Genomic DNA, 20,245 nt, shown 5'->3' on the forward strand with positions numbered 1-20,245 from the left:
TGTTATTTCGCTCTACGGTAAGTAAGCATGTGTTACAGCACAGTGTGTTAAGCTGCTGCCTCTGATGCCTGCTGACCTCCCACAGGTGCTCCAACCAGCTCAAGTTGTCTATGCTACTTCCAGTTCAGCTCCCTTAGCCTGGGAAAGCAGCAGATGAAGACCCATGTACTTGGGCCCCTGCCACCCACGTGAGAGCCCCAGTACAAGCTCCTGATTTTGGCCAGACCCCGCTGCAGCAGTTGTAGCCATCTGGGATATGAACTAGCAGATGGAAGATCTCTTTCTCTCTCCCTCTCTCTGTAACTCTGCCTTTCAATAAACAAATGCATACTTTTTTTTTTTTAAAGATTTATTTTTCTTGGAAAGTCACATTTACAGAGGAGACACAGAAAGATCCTCCATCTGCTGGTTAACTCCCCAAGCAGCAGCAATGACTGGTGCTGAGCTGATCCAAAGCCAGGGGCCAGGGGCATTTTCTAGGTCTCTCACGAGAGTGCAGAGTCCCAAGGATTTAGGGCTGTCCTTGACTTCTTTCCCAGTCCACAAGCAGAGAGTTGGATGGGAGGCGGGGCAGCTGGGGACATGCAAGGTGAGGATTTTAGACACTAGGCTGCTGTGTTGGGCCCATCTCATCCAAGATTTTTAAAATACTCACTCATTATATAGAAATACAGAAAGGCCATCACCACTGGCCAAGTAGTATGTGAAAAACTGAACTAAAATTCAGCCAGCAAATACACTGCCACACCCTGTACCAAGACACTTGGCACACATTTACTGGCACAAACAGCGGTTTCCAAGTAACTGACTTTATTAGGCTTTCAGAGGAATCTACACATCTGCATGTTTCACAAGGACCCCAGAGGGTTCTAGGTTGTGACTGTAAGCACAGTGTAAGAAAGCAATTTTAACATACATCACAAAAAATTAAATTATAAGTCATGTATTTGAACAATTTCCTTACATTAAAAGATACCTAAATACAATACGGTTTTTAAAGGGAAATCATATGTAGCTCAAAAGGGTAAGTATGCTACATCAGAAGCTATACAACAAGGAGAAACATGTACAGCAAACCCAAGTACAAATGTGGACATTCCTTTCAACTGTCACGTTTCATCGGGCATCAAAAACCACCACTGTATTAATCTGAGTTAAGGATTTAAAAACATGTGGTTGAAAACTATACAAAAAGAACTAAAACTTCCAAATCACATTCTCTTTGCAATAAACTAGTTTGTTCATTTAAAGCGCACAACGGCCTAGGATTCACTATTTTATTAAATGAGAAAAGCTTTCAATTTTTATTAGTATTTTCCAAGATATGATAAAAAAAAACCCATCACAAAACACTGAAGCAATGTTAAACGTAGCACCTTGCGATTCTTTAGCAACTGTTCAGCCACCACATGATAACTTGCTCTCAGCGCTGGCTGTAATGTGTCGGCGCCACTTCCTCCCTCCAGGTAGCATACACAATATTTGTATTTCTCCTTGTATAATTTATCTGTCAAGCTTAGCTATCAGTTCTCACATAAATACAGACTTTCTGGACAATAAACTTACGAATGAAAATCGACTAGTATTTCACTTACATGTTCTGGACTATAGAAATGCTAATTGCCTCTCTCTCTTAAGTAATCCGGAGTTATTACCATTTCTACCAGGAGTGGTGTCTGGCAGCCCAGCATCACTCTCCAGCTGGCTCCTTCCTCCTTTTTAAAAAGTACAGGCAAAGGATACATCTTTTTGTCCTCTTCTTGTACATGATTCTGTATCCACACTCCCTGCATCTGATTGGATCCCTGGATTTTATCTCATTTTCCGTGTGACATTCTAGGAAAAAAGAGACATCATCCAAGTTAAAGAAAACTCTGCAGATGAGTAAAGCACCTTAGCTGTATTCATAACCCATGGCAACCCAACACACTAAAATTCAGAATGTGGGCAATGCCACCTTTCTGGGGCAGGCAGGGGTGCCAGAGGGGGCTCCGAGGTTCCCCTTCCTACCTTCAAACACAAATAATTCCCCGATGCAAAGATCGATGCAATCACTTCATAAAAACCACAGGAAGCCACAAATACCCCTTCCTCGGGGCCAGCAGGCTCCTTACCTCCACAAATGTAAATCATTGGCTGCTGCTTGGGGGGCTGAACGTCCTTCTGGGTGTCCATTGTTCCTACAACCGCAGAATCAAAGAATCAGTTTCTCAGAGAGGTCCTTCCCTCGTTTTTTTTTTTTTTTTTTTTTCAGGAAAAATACGAGACCCCCCCGTCCCCAATCCTTCATCTGCACTTTGCCCCAAAATTCTGGAAGTTGGCTTTTCTATACCCAACTACGGAGCATCTATCCACACGGGAACAGCAAAGGGTTTTCTACTGATTACTTCACTCCAATCTTCGCAGCAATCCTCAAGGGCCACGCTTGTTTTTACACAGGAAGAAGCCGAGCCTTAGAGATCTAACTTTGCGCAAAACTGCCCCACTACTAAAAGCCAAGGGATTCGGAGCTGGCTGCCCGGCTCGAGTTCTCATCTTACACACTGAAAAACTTTATCCTGAAATTTTTCTTTCAAAGAAAAGTATAGTCCTTCAAGGAGGGACAGACTACATGAAGGGAAGAATACTGAAATAACTCCCGGTGGTTACACAAGCTAAACTCAAAACCAAGCAAAGGACTGGCGGCAACGACTCCACCCCCCCACCCCCCCAGTTATCTCCCGACTCCAACTCCACTCTGGACCTTTACCGGCCCAAGGGTCATTTTGGTTTGTCTCAAACACCGCCAAGCCAGAACCCCAAGCCCAACATCATTTCCTACCTCCGAGGCAAGAATTAACCCAGCATCTCACACAGGACTCACCGCGTAGCGAGGTCGCGCTCCGCTTCCGGCGCTGGCTGATGACGCGAAGCCGAGAACGCCCCCTTCCGCCCTGGCGCGGCTTGGGTAAACCGGGATGGCGGCAGGCTGTTAAAGTGTGCTGTTCCCGCGTCCCTGTAATCCTGGGGACGTCCAGTACCTGTTTGACTCACGCTTATTCAGAAAAGGAAGACGTCCTAGCCGTTCTTGAATTCTAAGGAAGCCTGTATTTCTGACTAGATGGGCAGAAATGACCGCTTTTCCGGACAGGTGGCCTCCCGGGCGCGCCGTTACTCGGAGGAACATAGGATCGAAGCCTGTGTTTCTAGAATGAACTGAAACGATGTTTTTGCTAACATTAAAACGAAGCGAGGGGGGAGGTGTCAGCATTGAGGGAGGGAGTGTGTGTTTATCTTAGGAGTGTACCTGTGAGATACGTTCTCTTTGTATTAATAAACAATTTTAAGAAAGTATCGATGACACTAATGGCATTCACGTAGAAAAGCACTTTCCGAAGGGTCTGAGGGGCAGCTACCTCAGCCACTGGCACGGAAAGCTACGGACGTCGGGAAGCTTTAACTGTTCGCGGAGCCTCTTTCAGTCCCATGTATTTCTGCTGGAAGAGGAAGAAGAAGAAAGGCCTGTTTGTTGGAGATCCAATCTTAGAAACATCAGAAGCTCAGTGGTATAAATGCCAGTTGGGTTCAGAACATTTACATTCTGTGATATCTTTCTCAAAAGACATTTTTCTTAGAATTAGAGCAGAGCAAAGCAAATGAAGTCATCACAACTCAGGCGACATTGTTATAAATGGCTGGAGAGGCGGGTGACTTTCCCTCCCCATGGATGGTGTCTGATATCTTAGTAGGAAGTGCCCCATCCCAGGACTGGAGAACTAAAGGTTCACCTTTCATGTCCAGAAGTTCAGACTCTGATGTCCACACAGAGCAACTTAAGAATGTGCCTCGGGCCTGGCGGCGTGGCCTAGCGGCTAAAGTTCTCACCTTGAACGCACTAGGATCCCATATGGGCGCCGGTTCTAATCCCGGCAGCTCCACTTCCCATCCAGCTCCCTGCTTGTGGCCTGGGAAAGCAGTCGAGGACGGCCCAATGCATTGGGACACTGCACCCTCGTGGGAGACCTGGAAGAGGTTCCTGGTTCCCAGCATCGGATTGGTGCGCACCGGCCTGTTGCGGCTCACTTGGGGAGTGAATCATCGGATGGAAGATCTTCCTCTCTGTCTCTCCTCCTCTCTGTATATCTGACTTTGTAATAAAAAATAAATATCTTTTTTAAAAAAACTAATATTACTGAAGAACTATACTATTGCAATAAATGGGGGGCAGATTGTGGAGGGTGAAATGTGGATGAAGGAAGGGGAGGGAGGAGAATCTACACCTATAAAACTGAATCATGGAAAATAATAATTTTTTAAAACTTATAAAAATAACATCATGAAGTTAAATGGCATGCTACTAGATATGATAGTCTCCAATACGCAGTTACTATGCACCCACTTAAATGAAAAGCCACAGAACAAAATCAACAACAGGAAGAAGAAATTCACAAAACTGTGAAGAATAATACCATGAAGTTGAATAACATGCTGCTGAATGAGTAATGTGTTGCTGAAGATTCATGGTGTTGTGAATTTCTATTTTTCTTCCTTTGGTTGATTTTGTATTGTGGCTTTTCGTTTAAGCGGATGTATAGTAACTGTGTAATGGAGACTATAATCACCAGATGTGAGGATACAATGCAGTATGCATCTCTACTTCCGGACAAAGATGGACTCCCAATGAAATTATCTACTATATCCTTTTTTTAAACTATATATATATTTTTAAAGATTTATTTTATTTTTTATACTGAGAGGAGGAGAGACAGAGAGGAAGTGGAGCTGCCGGGATTAGAACCAGCAGCCATATGGGATCAAGGCGAGGACCTTAGCCACTAGGCCACGCTGCCGAGCCCCATCTACTATATCTTGACAATAGGATGCTGGACTCTGCCATTGTCCATGCCAGCACTGATCGACCTATGACTTTTATGGAGAACTATACTATAGTAATCATATAGGGGAACTCAGTGAAATCCCAGAGCTTATGGAACCGTATCATAAAATAATAATAGTACTGAAGTACAATTTTTAAAAAGAAGGGGAGTGAATCATCGGACAAAAGATCTTCCTCTCTGTCCTGTCTGTATATCTGACTTTGCAATAAAAATAAATCTAAATCTTTTTGGGAAAAAAAAAAAAAAAAAAAAACCTTGTAAAAATAAAAGGCTGCAGGTGGCCGGGCGGCCGGCGGGGGCGCTGCGGAGCCGGGGAGGCGCTCGGGCCGTGGCGAGGCTGCGCGTAGCGGTTACTCGGGGCGGGCAGTTCAAACGGAAGGAGGGCAGGGCGGCGGCCCCACGCGAACCTGACGTGGGGGTTGCCATAGCTTGGCATCCCGTGGGGACCCGGGCCGAGGCTGCTCCCCCGACGCGCCCGGCTGCAGCCCTTGCCGGCACCCTTGGGCGCCCCGCCGTCCTTGGCCTCCAGGTGGGGCGGGCGCGAGGACCCCCAGGTGGGCGCCGGCTGCCTGGCTCCTGGGCGGCCCACCTGCCCCACTCCCACCCCGGGGCCGCGTCCCGCTGTGTTGTCCAGGCGTCGGGGCCTAAGGGAGGCGCCCGCAGCCCTACCCCTTCTGCGCTGCAGGTGACGCCCCAGCCGGCCCGGGGCCGGCCCTGGCTTTGGGGGCAGGAGGAGTGGGGGTGTGGGGGTGCAGGTGTGGCCGTCTTGCCCGGCCTCGAGCAGGTCGCGCGGATAGGGGACAGGCGGATTATTGACGTCGCGGGGGAGACCGTTAGGCACCCAGCTGCCGGGAGGTACGGCGCTGTTAGCTTCCTTGGCCTTTCTGGAGACCCTCCTGGGGGGAAATTCAGCTGGGAATAAGCCGGGATAGGAGGATTGTGGTTTCCTGGAAGGCTGCTGGAAAGAAAACTCCCAAGGACCCGGCCCTGCACTTTCCAGAGTCGGCAGCCATCCATTCCTGAGCCATGTCCTCGGGTGGAACCAAACTGTAGCTCTCCTGTGCTGTTAGCTGCGGGGCCTTAGAATGAATTGTTCCAACCCCAGCTTCCCCCCGGTTAAGTGACATAATTTGGGCATGAATTGGACAGGCAGAGATGAGAGGTTTTCTGGCTTGGAAACCTGCGTCACTTTGACATCTGAGAGCTCCAGATGGACTGATGGTAAGATTTGCCACTTTGAACAAAATGAAGGCAATCTGGATGCAGTGAAATCGTAATAAACAATGTTTTAGAGTTGATTTTGACAGAATATTAGATTTTGAGACCATCCTGGGGTAATTGAAGAGGAAAATGATGACAACAGGGAATGAGTATTAGAGACAGCGTCAAATGTGATGAATAGAAAAAACCATGTATTTAGCTATTTATATAAATATAAATATACTTAATATATATTAAGCATTATATATAATATATATTTTTAAGGGGGAGGAAATAATGCTGCCGCCTGGTGCAGTTTCCTAAATCCGAGCATAGTGCGACACCTAGTGGTGACAGCGCAGAATAGTTCACACTTTCTGAGAGTGGTTAAAGTTTCTACCTGCTGATTCACTTTCCAACTGCTGTCAACAGCCAGGGCTGGGCCAAGCCAAAACTGGGGGCTGGGGAGTCAGTCCATGTCTCCCAGGCATGCATTTGCGGGCATCTTGAACCTGGCGCTCTGATACGGGAAGCAGGCATCTCACGTGGCATCCTAGGCACTGCACCAAATACTTATTCTTTGAAAAGGACACCTTGACTTCATTGTACTAAAGACAAACTTAACATAGTGATTCTCAGAGGGAAAATGAGAGGAAAATGTAGTTTGAAAACACAGCCTGTATTAGTCCTTTGCTCTTTGGAGACAAAAATATAGAAACAAATAGTAGAAAGCAAAGCTTGATCATTGTTTGGACTCTCACACATGCAGAAATTAGCACAGATCGTGTGGGAGGTAGGTAGCTGAGGAATGCATGCAGTGCGTGTCATAGCCCAGTGGCTTAAGCCACTGGCCACGTGTCAGAAGATGCCAGCTTGAGACCTACCTGTTCCTCTGCCAGTTTAGCTTCCTGCCAGTGTGCTTGTGGAGACGGTGGTTATTGATCCGAGTACTTGGGTCTGTGTTACCCATGTAGGAGACAGTCCCAAGCTCCTGACTTTAGCATGGTTCAGCCTCAGCTTTTGTGGGCATTTGGAAAGTGAACCAGCAGATGGAAGCTCTCTCTAGGTCTCTGCCCTCTCTGCCACTCTGCCTTTTCAATAAATAAGTTCTAAAGGAAGCAGTGTGAGATTTATTGAAAAGTGTGAAGGAGTATAGCTGGGGTCCAGTTTTCTAAGTTGCCACCTGGGATGCCCACACTGTGCCCTATCAAAGAGCCAGTTCAAGTTGTAGCTGCTGTATTTGTATCCAGCTTCCTGGTAATGCATCCTGGAGGTTGCAGATAATGGCCCAGTTACTGGGTTCCTGCACCCATATGGGAGACATGGACAGAATTCTGGGTATCTGGCGTCACCCTGGTTCAGCCCTTGCTATCATAGGCATTTGGGGAAATGAACAGCAGATGGTAGATATTCTCTCTCTCTCTCTCTCTCTCTCTCTCTCTCTCTCTGTATGTATGTATTTATTTCTGTGTCACTGTGCATTTAAGTAGCTGAAAAAAATAAACATTTAAAATTATTTTCAAAGGGGGCCTATGATTCTGTCTTAATTTCTCAAATTTATTTTTTGCTTATTTAAAAGAAACATTCACGGATTCACTGTTTAGATACTTGCAACGGTCACTGGGCCAAGCTGAAGCCAGAAGCCTGGACATTCATCTGGGTCTTACATGTGGAAAGTGGAGACCCAAGAGCTTGGGGCATCACCTGCTGCCCTCCATGTGTACCTGAGGAAACTGGGATCCAAAGTAGCAGGTGATGTCCCAGACTGAAATGGGATGACATCCCCTCAAGAGGCATCTTAACCAAGATGCCAAAATGCCCCAACTAGGAGTATGATTTTAAAAGGTTAGATTACTTTCCCTGGCAAAAATGATCATGATGCCATAAAGAAATGTTTTGTTCTGTTTAGAGTTAACATTTTATAAGAAGTCTGTTCCCTTACATCTGAACTGCTATACGTTAGGCAAAAATGCATGACTATACCATTGCAGCCTGCTAAAATAGATCTTCCTAAGATATTTTACAATTGTTTTTAACTTACTTTTTATTTGAAAGGCAGAAGTAAAGACAGACAGTGTCCACCTGCTGGTTCACTCCCCCAAGTGACTACAGCAGCCAGGTCTGGGACAGGCTGACATCAGGAAACTGGAACTCCATCTGTGTCTCCCGTTTGGATGGCAGGGACCTGGGTACTTCCAGGAATGCACAGCCACAGGAAGTTGGATTGGACACAGAGCGGTCAGGATTCACATCAGGGACTCCAGTGTGGGAAGAGGTGTCCCAAGCAGCTACTTTATTGTTCTACTGAATACCCACTCCACCATCAACCCCAAAGTTCTTTTAACAGAGGGGAAAAAGTCATGTTTTGGGCTTATGGAAAACTCAGAGAAAAATAATTTTCATAGTTCTTTCCCCCAATAATCTGAAAATGTATCGAAGAGTATAGTAAATTTCTTACCTTCCTTTTAATTCAGATTTCTACAAAGAAGGAATGTGGTAATGCTGTTGAAAAAGTTAAGGAGTGACTACCATATCCTAGTGTTATCACCCGCATAGTTACTGAGTAACTCTTAACTCTTCTTCTTTTTTTTTTTTTTAAAGCAATTGCTTGGAATTCAATATGGGGAATTCAAGTGTGCTGTAAATATTGGATACCTTACAAATAGTTACTATTATCTGTAAGTTCAAGCCTGAAACAGGAGCTGGCATCTCAAAGCATGTAGAAACTGAGTCAAGAACAAATGCGACATGCCAAGTTGGAAACAATCCCATATCTGTGGTGTAGGGATCCATTATGGTTAGCCCAAGAAGAATGTATTTAAGACGTATCAACAAGCTAAAGAATTTTTTAAAAGATTTTTTATGTGAAAGGCAGAATTGAAACAGAAAATTCTTCCATCTGCTGGTTACTCCACAAATGGCCACAATGGCCAGAGCTAGACTGATCCGAAGCTGGGAGCCAGGAGCTTCTTCTTCTTGGTATTCTACCTGGGTGCAGGGGTCCAAAGACTTGAGTCATCAGAGGATGGCTACTTTCCCAAGACATTAGCAAGGAGCTGGATTGGAAATGAAGCAGCCTGGACTTGAACAGGCATCCAAATCGGATGCAGGTGCCACAGGCAGAGGCGTAGCCCGCCCGCTACACCATGCTCTGGCCCCAGAATTATATTTTGGGAAGGAAGAGGCAGATAGACAGAGTGGCCGTCTATGGATTCACTCCCCAGAATGCCCGCAAGAGCTGGACTGAATGTCCAATTATGTCTCTAACATGAGTGTCAGGAACGCAATTACTTGAGCCTTTACTGCCAACTCCTAGGGTTCAGCAGGAAGCGGAAGTCGGAAGTCCGAGGGACACATTAAACCCAGACACTATGGTAGTGTTGACCACTGTGGCAACTGCCTGTCTTCTAAGAGTCTTTGTGAAAAGGGTTCAGTGTGGGCATTCAGGTGGTTTCTGCAGCAGACCTAGTTAGTGTGTCTGTAAGCATACACAGGCATGGTTGCTCTTGGCACTAGCAGGAGCACTCATCATCTGTGTAAGAACTTACATTTTTGGTTAAAGATTTATTTGTTTAAAAAGCAGACTTACAGAGAAATTGAGACAGATTTTTCCATCTGCTGTTTTTGTCCTCCCCACAAATAGCCAGGGCTGGGCCAGGCTGAAGCCAGGAGCCATGTGGATGGCAAAGGGCCCAACCTTTTTGGTCATCCTCCACTGCTTTCCCAAGTGCACTAAGAGGGAGCTAGATTGCAAGTGGAACAGCTACGACTCCAACAAGTGACCTTGTGGGTTGCAACAACTCAAGCAGCAGCTTAACTTGCTACACCACATCCCTGGTCCCAGCATACAATATTTTAAAGTTACCTTTATGATTTACAAACCCAAACTGAAAAGAAGTCCGACAAACTAATACAGGCCAGCTGCAATAAGCTAGAACATTACAGATAATTCATGTGATGTAATGCTGTTAAAATTATGGAATAATAAGATAAAAATAACCTTGCTAGGATATCCCTCACCCCCCCCCCCATAAGGGTAATTTAACAAAATATCTGTGCATGTAACTTAGATTATGGTTTGATGAATGTTTTACATAATATACACAATAGTATATTGTGAAGTAGATTTTTTGAAGTAAATTTCTAAAAGTATTATATAAGTTTCCATTATCCTCTGTACTCAAATTTGGTAATACATTTTGAAGCAAGCTTCCCGGTTCCTCACTATAAAGACTTTGATTTGTTTTCACTTTGCAGAAACAGAGATTTCCAAGATGTCCCAAAGACACCCAGGCCAAGCTACCCTTGGAGCAGGAAACGATTCCAACTCTCCCAGGGTCCACTTGGAGTACCCCAAGCCCAGAGATTTGCCTCTTGTGTCTTCATTTCAAGATGGTGGCTATGAAGAGCTGTTGCAAACTTGCAGCTTCCGCTTCTGCTGCACAGACAAAGAATCCAGGGGGAAGAAAGAGAAAGACCCAGTGTTACTGCATGAGCACTCTGCCACTGCAAGCCTCGGCTTAGCCCATCCTTTGGAGTCTCCTCCTCAAAGGAAGACATGTGTGTACCCGGGGAGGGAAAGGGTTACATCCCCAGAGATTTGCGAAACACCCAAAGTCCGTGGGAAAAAGCACTTGCTGCGGAGACGGTTGAATGTGGCCTTCTCTCTCCTCCAGGGAGACTCGGAGTCCCAGAATCATTGTCTAGAAAGCAGCGTGAGCCAGGCGCCCACCTTGGAGAAGCCTAGCACGAGCAGTGCCCCCAGCTCCCCCAGGCAAGCTAAGTGTAGCCCTCTGGCTATCCCCAGCGCTAACAAGAGGGAGCCAGTGGCTTCCAGCAGTCAGAACCTGAGGCAAACTTTCTCTCAACAAAAGACTTCCACCATCGATGATGAAGACGCCAAAGACGGCGACTTGGGCCTCTTTGAGGTGGAATGCATATCTCCAATTCAGGGCAGTCACTTCAAGGACTCTATCACCCACGACTTCAGTGACAGCAGTTTAAGCGTGGATGAAAATACGTGTCCCGAGTTTCTGGGCTCCTCCGGGAGTGGACTCACTTGTGACACAGAGGAGGACATATTTGTCACGCCCATCAGCAATCTGGTGGCAAGTATTCAATTCCACGGGAGCCACACGCTTTCTCCCTCTCCCGAGGTGAGAGTCAGCATTTCCACGCCCGAAGACAGCGGTTTTAACTCCCTCAGCTTGGACAGGTCCGAAGATTCCCTGTCTGACCCAGAAGGTTCCTTCCAAGAGCTGCTACAGAAGCACAAGGGAGCTCTTAAATCCAGGGACGCCATCAGGAAGTCGAGGCGTCTCGGGAGGTCGAGAAGGCTGTCCACCCTCCGCGAGCAAAGTTCGCAGTCGGAGACGGAAGAGGAAAAGCAGGTGGTCCATTCCAGCTCCGCTGCGAGGCCGGTGGCCACTCCCGACACCTCGGAGACCGAGAGCCAGCAGGGCAGCGTCGGGAAGGCTGGGGAGTGGAGTTTAAGCCTTAGAGATCTGTCAAAGACCCCAGCCTTGCAGTTGGTCCATGAGCTCTTCTCGACAAGCAAAAGGAAAAGATTCCAGCCAAACGGTGCCCAGGAATTCTTGGAAGAAAGGGATGGGGATAAAATAGCTGTGCTGAAGTGTGTTCTTGCGGGGCTAATTGGCAAGAAAATGGGGCTAGAAAAGCTGGACATCTTAACGGAGTTAAACTATAGAAATTTAAAGCATATTCTTGCTATGGTTTTAGACTCCTTGACTGCAGAGAGCCTATGCAGGTAAGCAACGCATTCTATGAAATAAATTTTTTTTTTTTAAGGGGAGGGCATGAATGATATAAATATAGTACAACCACTGCTTCACTCTCCAAATGGCCACAATAGCCGGGAGCTGGTACACACCATCACTAGGAGCCTGGAGATTCTCCACTTCGGTCTTCCACAGGGGTGCCTGGGGCCCATACTTGGTTCATCCATTGCTGCTTTCCCAGGCGCAGTAGCAGGGAGCTGGAGCAGACACAGAGCAGCTGGGGCTAGAGCTGGCGTTCTGATGTGGGATGTGCGCATTGCAGGTGGGAGTTTGGCTTACTGCACCACAATGCTAGCCCTTTCCATTGTTTTTTTTTTTTTTTTTAAGTTGTGAAGTTTTTGTTCGTTTTTTCTGTGATTTGACTGGTTGTCTTATTGCATTGTTTATTATTTCTGCCTTAGGTTGCCTCACACAATATGAAAGGTGATCTCTGTAGAATTTCTAATGGAGTTTGCTAGTGGGTTTTTTTTTTTCTGTTTAAAAGCACCAGTATTATTTTTTTCTGGATAAATATCTTAATCACTGTCATTTTAGAACAGATTGCCTACAAGTGGAATATTTCCAAGATAGCAAGCTTTGTTCTACAGAAATGATTTAATGATTTGCTTAATAGCTCACATCTATTATCAGTTGCACATGTATTAAAATTGTGAAACTTGTCCAGAAACAAAGTATTGTGATGACTAAGAAATGGCAACAGATGAAGGATAGCATTTAATTATTCAAAGAAAGTTCTATTGCCCAGGAGCAATGGTTAGCTTTCATTTCAGGGTTTGGCCACAGGCCATGAGAATATATATGGGTATTATTTCATTTCCATTGCTGATATGGCAGTTAATTACTTTGGCAGATTTCAAGAAACTGAGCCTTGAAGAATTTTTATTTACAGACAAGCCAGTAGATTGAATGCTGCTACATACTTGAAGAGAAATGTTAAAACATTCGGGAGCAGAGGGTGATCAGTCAATTCCAAAGACTAATTTGAGAGAATGTTCATGCTGGCAATCTGGGAGAGTCACAAGACCACCAGGAGGCAAAACCCCTAGGAATGTCATGGCCACGGAGGAGAGAAGTCACATGGAGCAAGATTTCTGCAAGGTGATGGTTGGAGAGAACATGCAAGAAGCTGGATAACCTCTTTCTTGACAGCTGTATGTCAAGAGCTGGTTTGCAGTCTTGACTATCTTTTATGGCCACTGCTCCTAGTAACATTTTTCTTCATTCCCCTCCCCATACTCAGCCCACCCAGGTTCACTGTAGGCTGCAAATGGAAATTTCTTGAAGTTTCTGGTCCAATCACTGTTTTTCAGGGTGAAGAAACTGAAACCCAGAGAAGTTAAGTGACCTGCCAGCAGCTCCCCAAGGGATGGGGAAGCAGACCTAGGTCTGTCAGTGAGCTGTCCAGTTCCGAAGCCAATATTTGCTCCATCTACCTCCCCCACCCCGCCACACACACTCATACACACTCCCATCATGCTTTAAGGCCCTTTGGAATCGACTTGATAAGGAATATAAGCAGATTAGTGTCCATTTATTTTGGAAGATTGGTTGGTTTGAAATGCAGAGTAACAGAAAAAGAGAAGGAGACAGAGATCTTCTGTATGCTGTTTTACTCTCCAAGTGGCTGCAGTATTCAGGGTTGGATGAGGCTGAAGCTTGAAGCCCAGAATCTCAACTGGGTATCCTGGTGGGTGCCAGGAAGCCAAGGGCTTGGCCTATCACCTGCTGCCTCCCAGGCACAATAGCAGGCAACTGGTAAATGGGATTCAACCCAGGCACTCCCGCACAGGATGTGGGCATCCCAAGCAGTGACGTAGGTTGCTGGACCACAATGCTCACCTCCTCATCATAGTATTACTTTGACACTTAATGTTTCCATTGAAGAATTAATTTTGCTTTTATTTAATCAAAATTATAGACATGTCTAATATAGTAATAGGATCACTGATCTTGAAAATCTCTGCAGATGATAATGTAGTGTTTTAAATATTTCATTGCAGTGTCACATTTGAAGTTAATCCTCTTCATCACTCTCCCACTGGATTCATATTTGAATGTCCATTTACAAAATAGTGACCCACCAGTATCACGCTGGCATATATTTTATGTTTCTAACAGTAATTCTTGGGGGTTAATATTGTAGTACAGTGAGTTAAGCTGCCACCTACAGTAAAGGCATCCCATATGGGCAGCTGGTTCAAGTCCTGGCTGCCCCTCTTCTGACCTAGCTCCCTGCTAATGTGTCTGGGGAAGCAGTGGAAGTACTTGGGCTCCTGAGCCATATGGGAAACCTGGATGAAGCTCCTGGCTCCTGGCTTCAGTCCCTGTCATTGCAGCCATCTGGGGAGTGAACCTGCAGATGGAAGTTCTCCCTCTCTCTCTCTCTCATCTCACTTCTTTCCTCTATAACACTGCCTCTTAAGTCAGTCTGTTTTAATAAGGACTCTTAGATATGATAAAGCAGCATGAATCAACATTGTTGTTTAAGTCATATTTTACGGTAAAATTTTAGTTTAAATTTACAGTCTAAAATTTGCTATTTATTTGAAGTACTTAAAATATCAGGACTGATCCTTTTATTTTAGTGTTTGGAAAGTCAGCAGAAATTGGCGTGAAATTGTCATTCAAGATAAGAAAGCATACCGGAGAAGAAAATGTTATATCACACAACTGAAAACAAATTCTGAGGTAATGTATATAATACTCCTCGGAAATGGATTCACATAAGTATCTAACCTTTTAATAGTACCAGACAACCTATTTTTGGTCTTTTTTTCCTGTTATCTTTTAACCGTTTTTAACTTTATTCACTCATAAGTTCTTTCTCAAAACTTTCCACCCGGCCTATAAAGTTGAATGGACTACCTAATATCTGGAAGATCTCGCTGGGCTTTATTGATGTTGAAATTTATACACTGTGGCAGCATCTGGGTACCAATGACATGTTGGATGTTATTCCTATTGGATACTTGTATAACAATTTTTTTCAAAGATTTATTTTTATTATAAAGTCAGATATACAGAGAGGAGGAGACAGAAAGGAAGATCTTCCGTCCGATGATTCACTTCCCAAGTGAGCCGCAACAGGCCGGTGCGCGCCGATCCGATGCCGGGAACCTGGAACCTCTTTCGGGTCTCCCATGCGGGTGCAGGGTCCCAAAGCTTTGGGCCATCCTCGACTGCTTTCCCAGGCCACAAGCAGGGAGCTGGATGGGAAGTGGAGCTGCCGGGATTAGAACTGGCGCCCATATGGGATCCCGGGGCGTTCAAGGCGAGGACTTTAGCCGCTAGGCCACGCGGCCGGGCCCCCTGTATAACAATTTTTAAAAATGATTTGAGAGTGAGAGAGAAGCAGAGAGAACACATCATGTTTCCCATCCACTGGTTCACCCCCTAAACGTAATGGAAGCCAGGAGCTCAATTCAGATCTCCTGGGTGGGTGAAGGGATTCAAGCACATGAGCCATCACCTGTTACTTCCCAGGGTGTGCAGCAGTAGGAAACTAGAATTGGAAGTAGATTAGGCACTCTGATATTACATGTGAGCGTCCCAAGTGTCCTCTTACCAGGTAGGTTAAACATCCATGCGGGTGCTTGTATTCTAATCCTTTCCCTGGATTTTACATGTTGGGAACTGTGCCAGTTTCTCATAGTACAATGTGTACCTTTCTGTTTTAAATTAATTTATTTTTTATTGGAAAGGCAGAGCTACAATGAGAGAAGGACAGAGCATGATCTTCCATCTACTGGTTCATTCCCTAAATGATTGCAACAGGTGGAGCTGGGCCAGTCCAATACCAGAAGACAATATTTTTACAAACTGCTAATTGTGTCATTTTCATGACTGGCTAAACTGATTTCTTCTAAGTGGGCACTTTAAAAGTCCACAGGAAAATGAACTTAGAAGCCAAATAGAGGAAGTAGATGTTTGGAACACTGGCTAATTCACTGCTTAGGACGCCTGTACGGCATGGCAGAGTGCCTGGCTGAGTCCTGGTGCCCCTGCTTGCGGTCCAGCTTCTTGCCAGCACACACCCTTGGAGACAGCAGGGGCTGACTCGAGGACTTGGTCCCTGCCTCTCGTGTGAGAGACCTGGATTGAAGTATGGCCTCCTGGCTTTGGTCTGACCTAGCCTTGGCCGTTGCAGGCATTTGCGGAGTGAATCAGAGAACAGAAGATACTTGTCTTTGTGTGTCTGTGTCAAATTAAAGAGTGGGAAAAAAATGAAGGCACAAAATGGTAAGTTTAGTGCTGATGCTTTGGTCTGGTAGGTAAGATGCGCAGGGTCCCCTGTTGAAAATGCCTGAGGTGTGAGATCTCAGCCCCCAGCTCCTGATTCCAGCTTTGTGCTAATGCAAGCCCTGGGAGGCACTGTGTTGGCTCAAATAATGGGGTTCCTGCACCCCCTCTGGAAGATCTGGATTGAGTTCCTGCCTCCCAGCTTTGGCCTCCAACCTGGCCCAGCTGGCATTTGGTTAGTGAACCAGCAGATGAATGTTTTGTCATTGTCTCCTAACTGAGTCAATAGAATCTTTATAGAGTAAAACAATTTTTAAATAAATTTTGTTTTGGTGTGAACATTTGAAATAATGTAAAGATAGTTTTTTCATAATGTGTGATTTATGTAATTTTTGAAGAACCCTCATATGCATGGATTTCAAAATTTAGTACCTTAATTTATTCATTTGTTTACCCCAAACCTGTTTGCAGTATCCACGTCCTTATGCTGCTATAATTTCACTTGTCTTAGCTCTCCGCATAGTTCAGAGCCACCTGTGGCAAAAGAGGATGAGAGAGAGAGAGAGAAAGAGAGAGAGGGAGAGGGAGAAAACACAGAGTAGGACATATGAGAAAATTCTCCCATAGTTAATTTTATTTTGAAAATTATTTAAGAAGATCAATTTGTCTTTAAAAAAATTGACTTTCTTTTATCCATTGCCAAGATTAACAAAATATAGCTATAAGAATATTTTATTGAAAGTATTTCTTTATATAATTTAATTACACATATTTTAATTTTTCATGCTCATTAAGGTGACTGACAAAAATTGGATATATTTAAGGTATACAACATGTTTTGATAAATATGTTGTTGTGATATGAGAATTCACAACTAGCATTTTAAAAAAAAACATGTGTTTATTTATTTAGTTATTTGAAAGGCATAGTGACAGAGAAATTGAGAGGCCTTGCCTCTATGGGTCTTGTGCCCCCCAAAACTTCAACAACCAGGCCCGGGCCAGACCAAAGTCAAAAGCCAGGGAGTCCAGCCATCATCTGCTGCCTTCCCAAGAGCATTAGCAGGAAGTTGACTGCAAAGCAGAGCAGCTGGGGCTTGAACCAGTACCTGGGTATGGAGTGCTGCTGTCACAGACAGTGGCTTAGCCTGCAAAATGATAGCCCCTGTTACCATATTTCTTGACTGAACATTAGTAATGTGGGACTCTAGTAGAGATGAAAGGTTGGTTTGACTTTTTTTTCCTTTTGAAGTAGCAAAGCTGTTCAAGTAGATTAGTACCAGATAGTTGCAAAAACAAGCCAGAGACATTGGATTTCACAGTCTAAACAATGCCCTGGTTCTTCTGATGTGTGGGTAAGGTGAGGAACCTGAGAAACCTTCAAAGAACTCCATGATCGCCTGTGGTCAGCTTTCAAGAGTCCCCCGTCTTTTAGACCCTGCCTTAAAATAGGGGTTAAATACTGTGTTGTGTGGGCTAAATCCAGTCCATTACCTGTGGGCTTTTTAAAAATATATTTTTACTTTTAATTGACACATGGTATTTGTACCTGTTTATCAAGTGCTGCATGATACTTCCATGCATGTGTTCAGTGTGTAGTATCAGATCATGTAATTGCACCTTAGACAGTTATTATTTTGTGTGTTGAGAACATTCAAAGTATTCTCTTATGCATTATTGTAGAGAAATCTTCTGTTCATTATTGTCAACCATGGTCATCCTACTGTGCTTTACAGAAGTTAAAAGAAATTCTGCAGCTGCAGCCCTGCACCTCCTAACCATTCTCACTCCTCCTCCACATGTAGTACTTGTCTGTCTATACCTTTTTGGCTTGATGTCCTGTTCCATCCAAGTTTCTTCCTGCTCCTCCTTATTCTCTTTTATCTTCTTTTCCTTCTCCTTCTACAACTGAATGGTTTTCTGCCATGTATGTGTATTAACATCTCCTTTATTCATTCATCTGTTGGGTGTACCTGGATTGACTCCCTTTGTTGGCTAGTTTGACTAGGACTGCAATAAACATACAAGTGCAGAAGTCTGCTCGATTTCACCATGTATCTGAAGTAAGTTTTCTGGGATCTCGCCTCAATCTTTGATGTATGTGTTGTCTACAAGCTGTTTTCTCTACAGCCAACACAAGTTGAGTAGCTGTAACTATATGGCCTGAAAAGAAAAAATCTGGCCCTTGTTGGGAAAAGTTTGCTAAATCAACACTTGAAATAAATGAAGAAATAACTAACTGTGCAAACATAAAGCTAGAGTTCATTGTTTTATTTTTTTTTCCTTTTTCAATTCCTTTGACTTTCTCATGTTAAGGTAAAACAAAACATTCTGGCTTTGTTTTTCCCAAAAAAGGAAATGGTCTAAGGAGGACATTCTGGTGATATAAATTCAGTTCCACCATCATCCACATGCGCTGCAAGGCTGTTCCGGAAGGTTTGGGGATGTTGGTGTTGACTCTCGCCCTCTGTCACAGCAGGCCGTGCTAAACGTGGAGGATGCTGCCACGCGGGCCCATCTTCTCAGTCGCTCTGCTCTAAGATCTGTGCAAGCGCAGGCTAGGACGCCCAGCACTCAGAAGGAGCAAGTTCCCAGCTCATCCCCGTGGGGAGAAGTCTTGACACCCCTAGCAAGCTCTTCTGTCACTCACCCAAGCAGTAAGCAGGAGGAATACGTGAAGGTGAGCATTTGCCATGAGCCTGTCAGAAGTGAAGCATTGGACAGGGTTTGACATAAAACCAGCCTGGAGGATTTATTAGTGCCTCTTTGTGTGTGTGTGTGTGTGTGCATGTGTGCTCTCACCACAGGTTGCCAAGACACTTTTCACCGATGAAGCATTGAAACCCTGCCCAAGGTGCCAGTCCCCCGCCAAGTACCAGCCCTATAAGAGGAGGGGACTGTGTAGCCGCCTGGCCTGTGGCTTTGACTTTTGTGCGCTGTGTTTGTGTGCTTACCATGGGTCTGAAGAGTGCAGCCGGGGCACAACGAAGGGAAGGCACAGAAAAGATGCTCTCCCAGGGAGCGCCCAGAGCAAGAAGAACCTCAAACGCCTCTAAGGAGACTTCACGGAGAAGCAGCACACCCAGCACAATGGTGTATCTTCCCGACTGAAAAAATTATGACTATTTTAAACACATACAAATGTTCCCATTAATGACAGATGCTGATCAATTTTCCTGTTTTGTATATATCTAATCTACTTTAGGCTTAAATGATTAATTTTTGGAAATTTTCTATTTTACTAGCTGTTTTGTTAACTTATTTTAATATCTTGGTATTTTAAATAAAGAGTTTTCAGTGTTCTCAAATATGTGTATTTGATAGTTTCATGTAACATCCTTAATTTGTGCATTTCATCACTCTGTGTTGGAGGGTCCTTCAATGATCATTTGAAAATGATGCAAGTAGTATTAAAAATGTTGAGACCTTGACTTTTGGGTTTGAAAGATGACTCCTTGACTGGAATTAAGTATAAACAGAATGTATGCATGAGTCCTTTCCAATTAACTCCCTAATTTCAGTCCATCTCTTCACATATTTGGGTGGAGCCCTAGTTAAGTAAAATTTACTAGACATTGAAAGCTTGGAAGACCCAAAAAAGTAAATTATGTGGCATTACAGTTGCTTCTAATAAGAGTCTTAGTTAATATATATTTAAAGTCATACTTAAAATGAGAACTTAAAAAAGTATAGGCCTACAGATACAGATTTTATTTATTTTCTCTAGGCTGGTTATTAATATTTTGACAAATTTGGGATAGTGGAAAAAGATCAATTTTTTTAAAAGATTTATTTTATTTTTCTTTGAAAGTAAGATATACAGAGAGGAGGAGAAACAGAGAGGAAGATCTTCGGTCCGCTGGTTCACTCCCCAAGTGGCCACAACAGCCGGAACTGCACTGATCCAAAGCCAGGAGCCAGGAACTTCCTCCAGGTCTCCCAGGTGGGTGTAGGATCCCAAGGCTTTGGACCATCCACAACTGCTTTCCCAGGCCACAAGCAGGGAGCTGGATAGGAAGCGGGGCCGCGGGGATTAGAACCGGTACCCGTATGGAATCCTAGTGCATGCAAGGCTAGGACTTTAGCAGCTAGGCCACCATGACTGACCCTCAATTTGGTTTTAAAAAAGAAA

General features: G+C 44.5%; 2 protein-coding genes across 4 annotated transcripts; one reads left to right on the forward strand and one right to left on the reverse strand.

Moving 5' to 3' along the window:
• Nucleotides 1-793: 793 nt before the first annotated feature.
• On the reverse strand, nt 794-2,902 carry POLR2K (RNA polymerase II, I and III subunit K). 2 transcript variants are annotated; one of them, XM_012925660.2, is made up of 4 exons: nt 2,864-2,902; nt 2,115-2,180; nt 1,744-1,836; nt 794-1,139 (listed from the first exon to the last, which is right to left on the reverse strand). In XM_012925660.2, exons 2-4 carry the CDS (start codon nt 2,173-2,175, stop codon nt 1,117-1,119), a joined length of 177 nt encoding a protein of 58 aa, XP_012781114.1. In that variant the 5' UTR covers nt 2,176-2,180; nt 2,864-2,902; the 3' UTR covers nt 794-1,116. The 2 variants fall into 2 exon arrangements, with proteins under 2 accessions (XP_012781114.1, XP_004580689.1); XM_004580632.3 differs by having other exon boundaries at nt 2,822-2,890.
• Nucleotides 2,903-5,386: 2,484 nt separating this feature from the next.
• On the forward strand, nt 5,387-19,421 carry FBXO43 (F-box protein 43). Of its 2 annotated transcripts, none has more exons than XM_004580631.4 (5): nt 5,387-6,098; nt 10,335-11,844; nt 14,461-14,563; nt 18,590-18,793; nt 18,921-19,421. In XM_004580631.4, exons 1-5 carry the CDS (start codon nt 6,014-6,016, stop codon nt 19,167-19,169), a joined length of 2,151 nt encoding a protein of 716 aa, XP_004580688.2. In that variant the 5' UTR covers nt 5,387-6,013; the 3' UTR covers nt 19,170-19,421. The 2 variants fall into 2 exon arrangements, with proteins under 2 accessions (XP_004580688.2, XP_058524351.1); XM_058668368.1 differs by lacking the exon at nt 5,387-6,098 and adding an exon at nt 7,697-7,829.
• The last annotated feature ends 824 nt before the right edge of the window (nt 19,422-20,245 follow it).

This window comes from Ochotona princeps, chromosome 9, assembly GCF_030435755.1.
Source record: "Ochotona princeps isolate mOchPri1 chromosome 9, mOchPri1.hap1, whole genome shotgun sequence".
In the NCBI taxonomy this organism is placed as follows: domain Eukaryota; kingdom Metazoa; phylum Chordata; class Mammalia; order Lagomorpha; family Ochotonidae; genus Ochotona; species Ochotona princeps.

Bases quoted from the DNA above. Each gene is read 5' to 3' on its own strand.
- POLR2K (XM_012925660.2), bottom strand. From the start codon at position 2,175: ATGGACACCCAGAAGGACGTTCAGCCCCCCAAGCAGCAGCCAATGATT. The intron at 1,837-2,114 runs GTAAGGAGCCTG...CTTTTTTCCTAG, and splicing joins AATGATTTACATTTGTGGAG to AATGTCACACGGAAAATGAG. The intron at 1,140-1,743 runs GTATCCTTTGCC...AGATTAATACAG, and splicing joins CAAGAAGAGGACAAAAAGAT to TGGTGGTTTTTGATGCCCGA.
- FBXO43 (XM_004580631.4), top strand. From the start codon at position 6,014: ATGAATTGGACAGGCAGAGATGAGAGGTTTTCTGGCTTGGAAACCTGC. The intron at 6,099-10,334 runs GTAAGATTTGCC...TTCACTTTGCAG, and splicing joins GAGCTCCAGATGGACTGATG to AAACAGAGATTTCCAAGATG. The intron at 18,794-18,920 runs GTGAGCATTTGC...CTCTCACCACAG, and splicing joins AGCAGGAGGAATACGTGAAG to GTTGCCAAGACACTTTTCAC.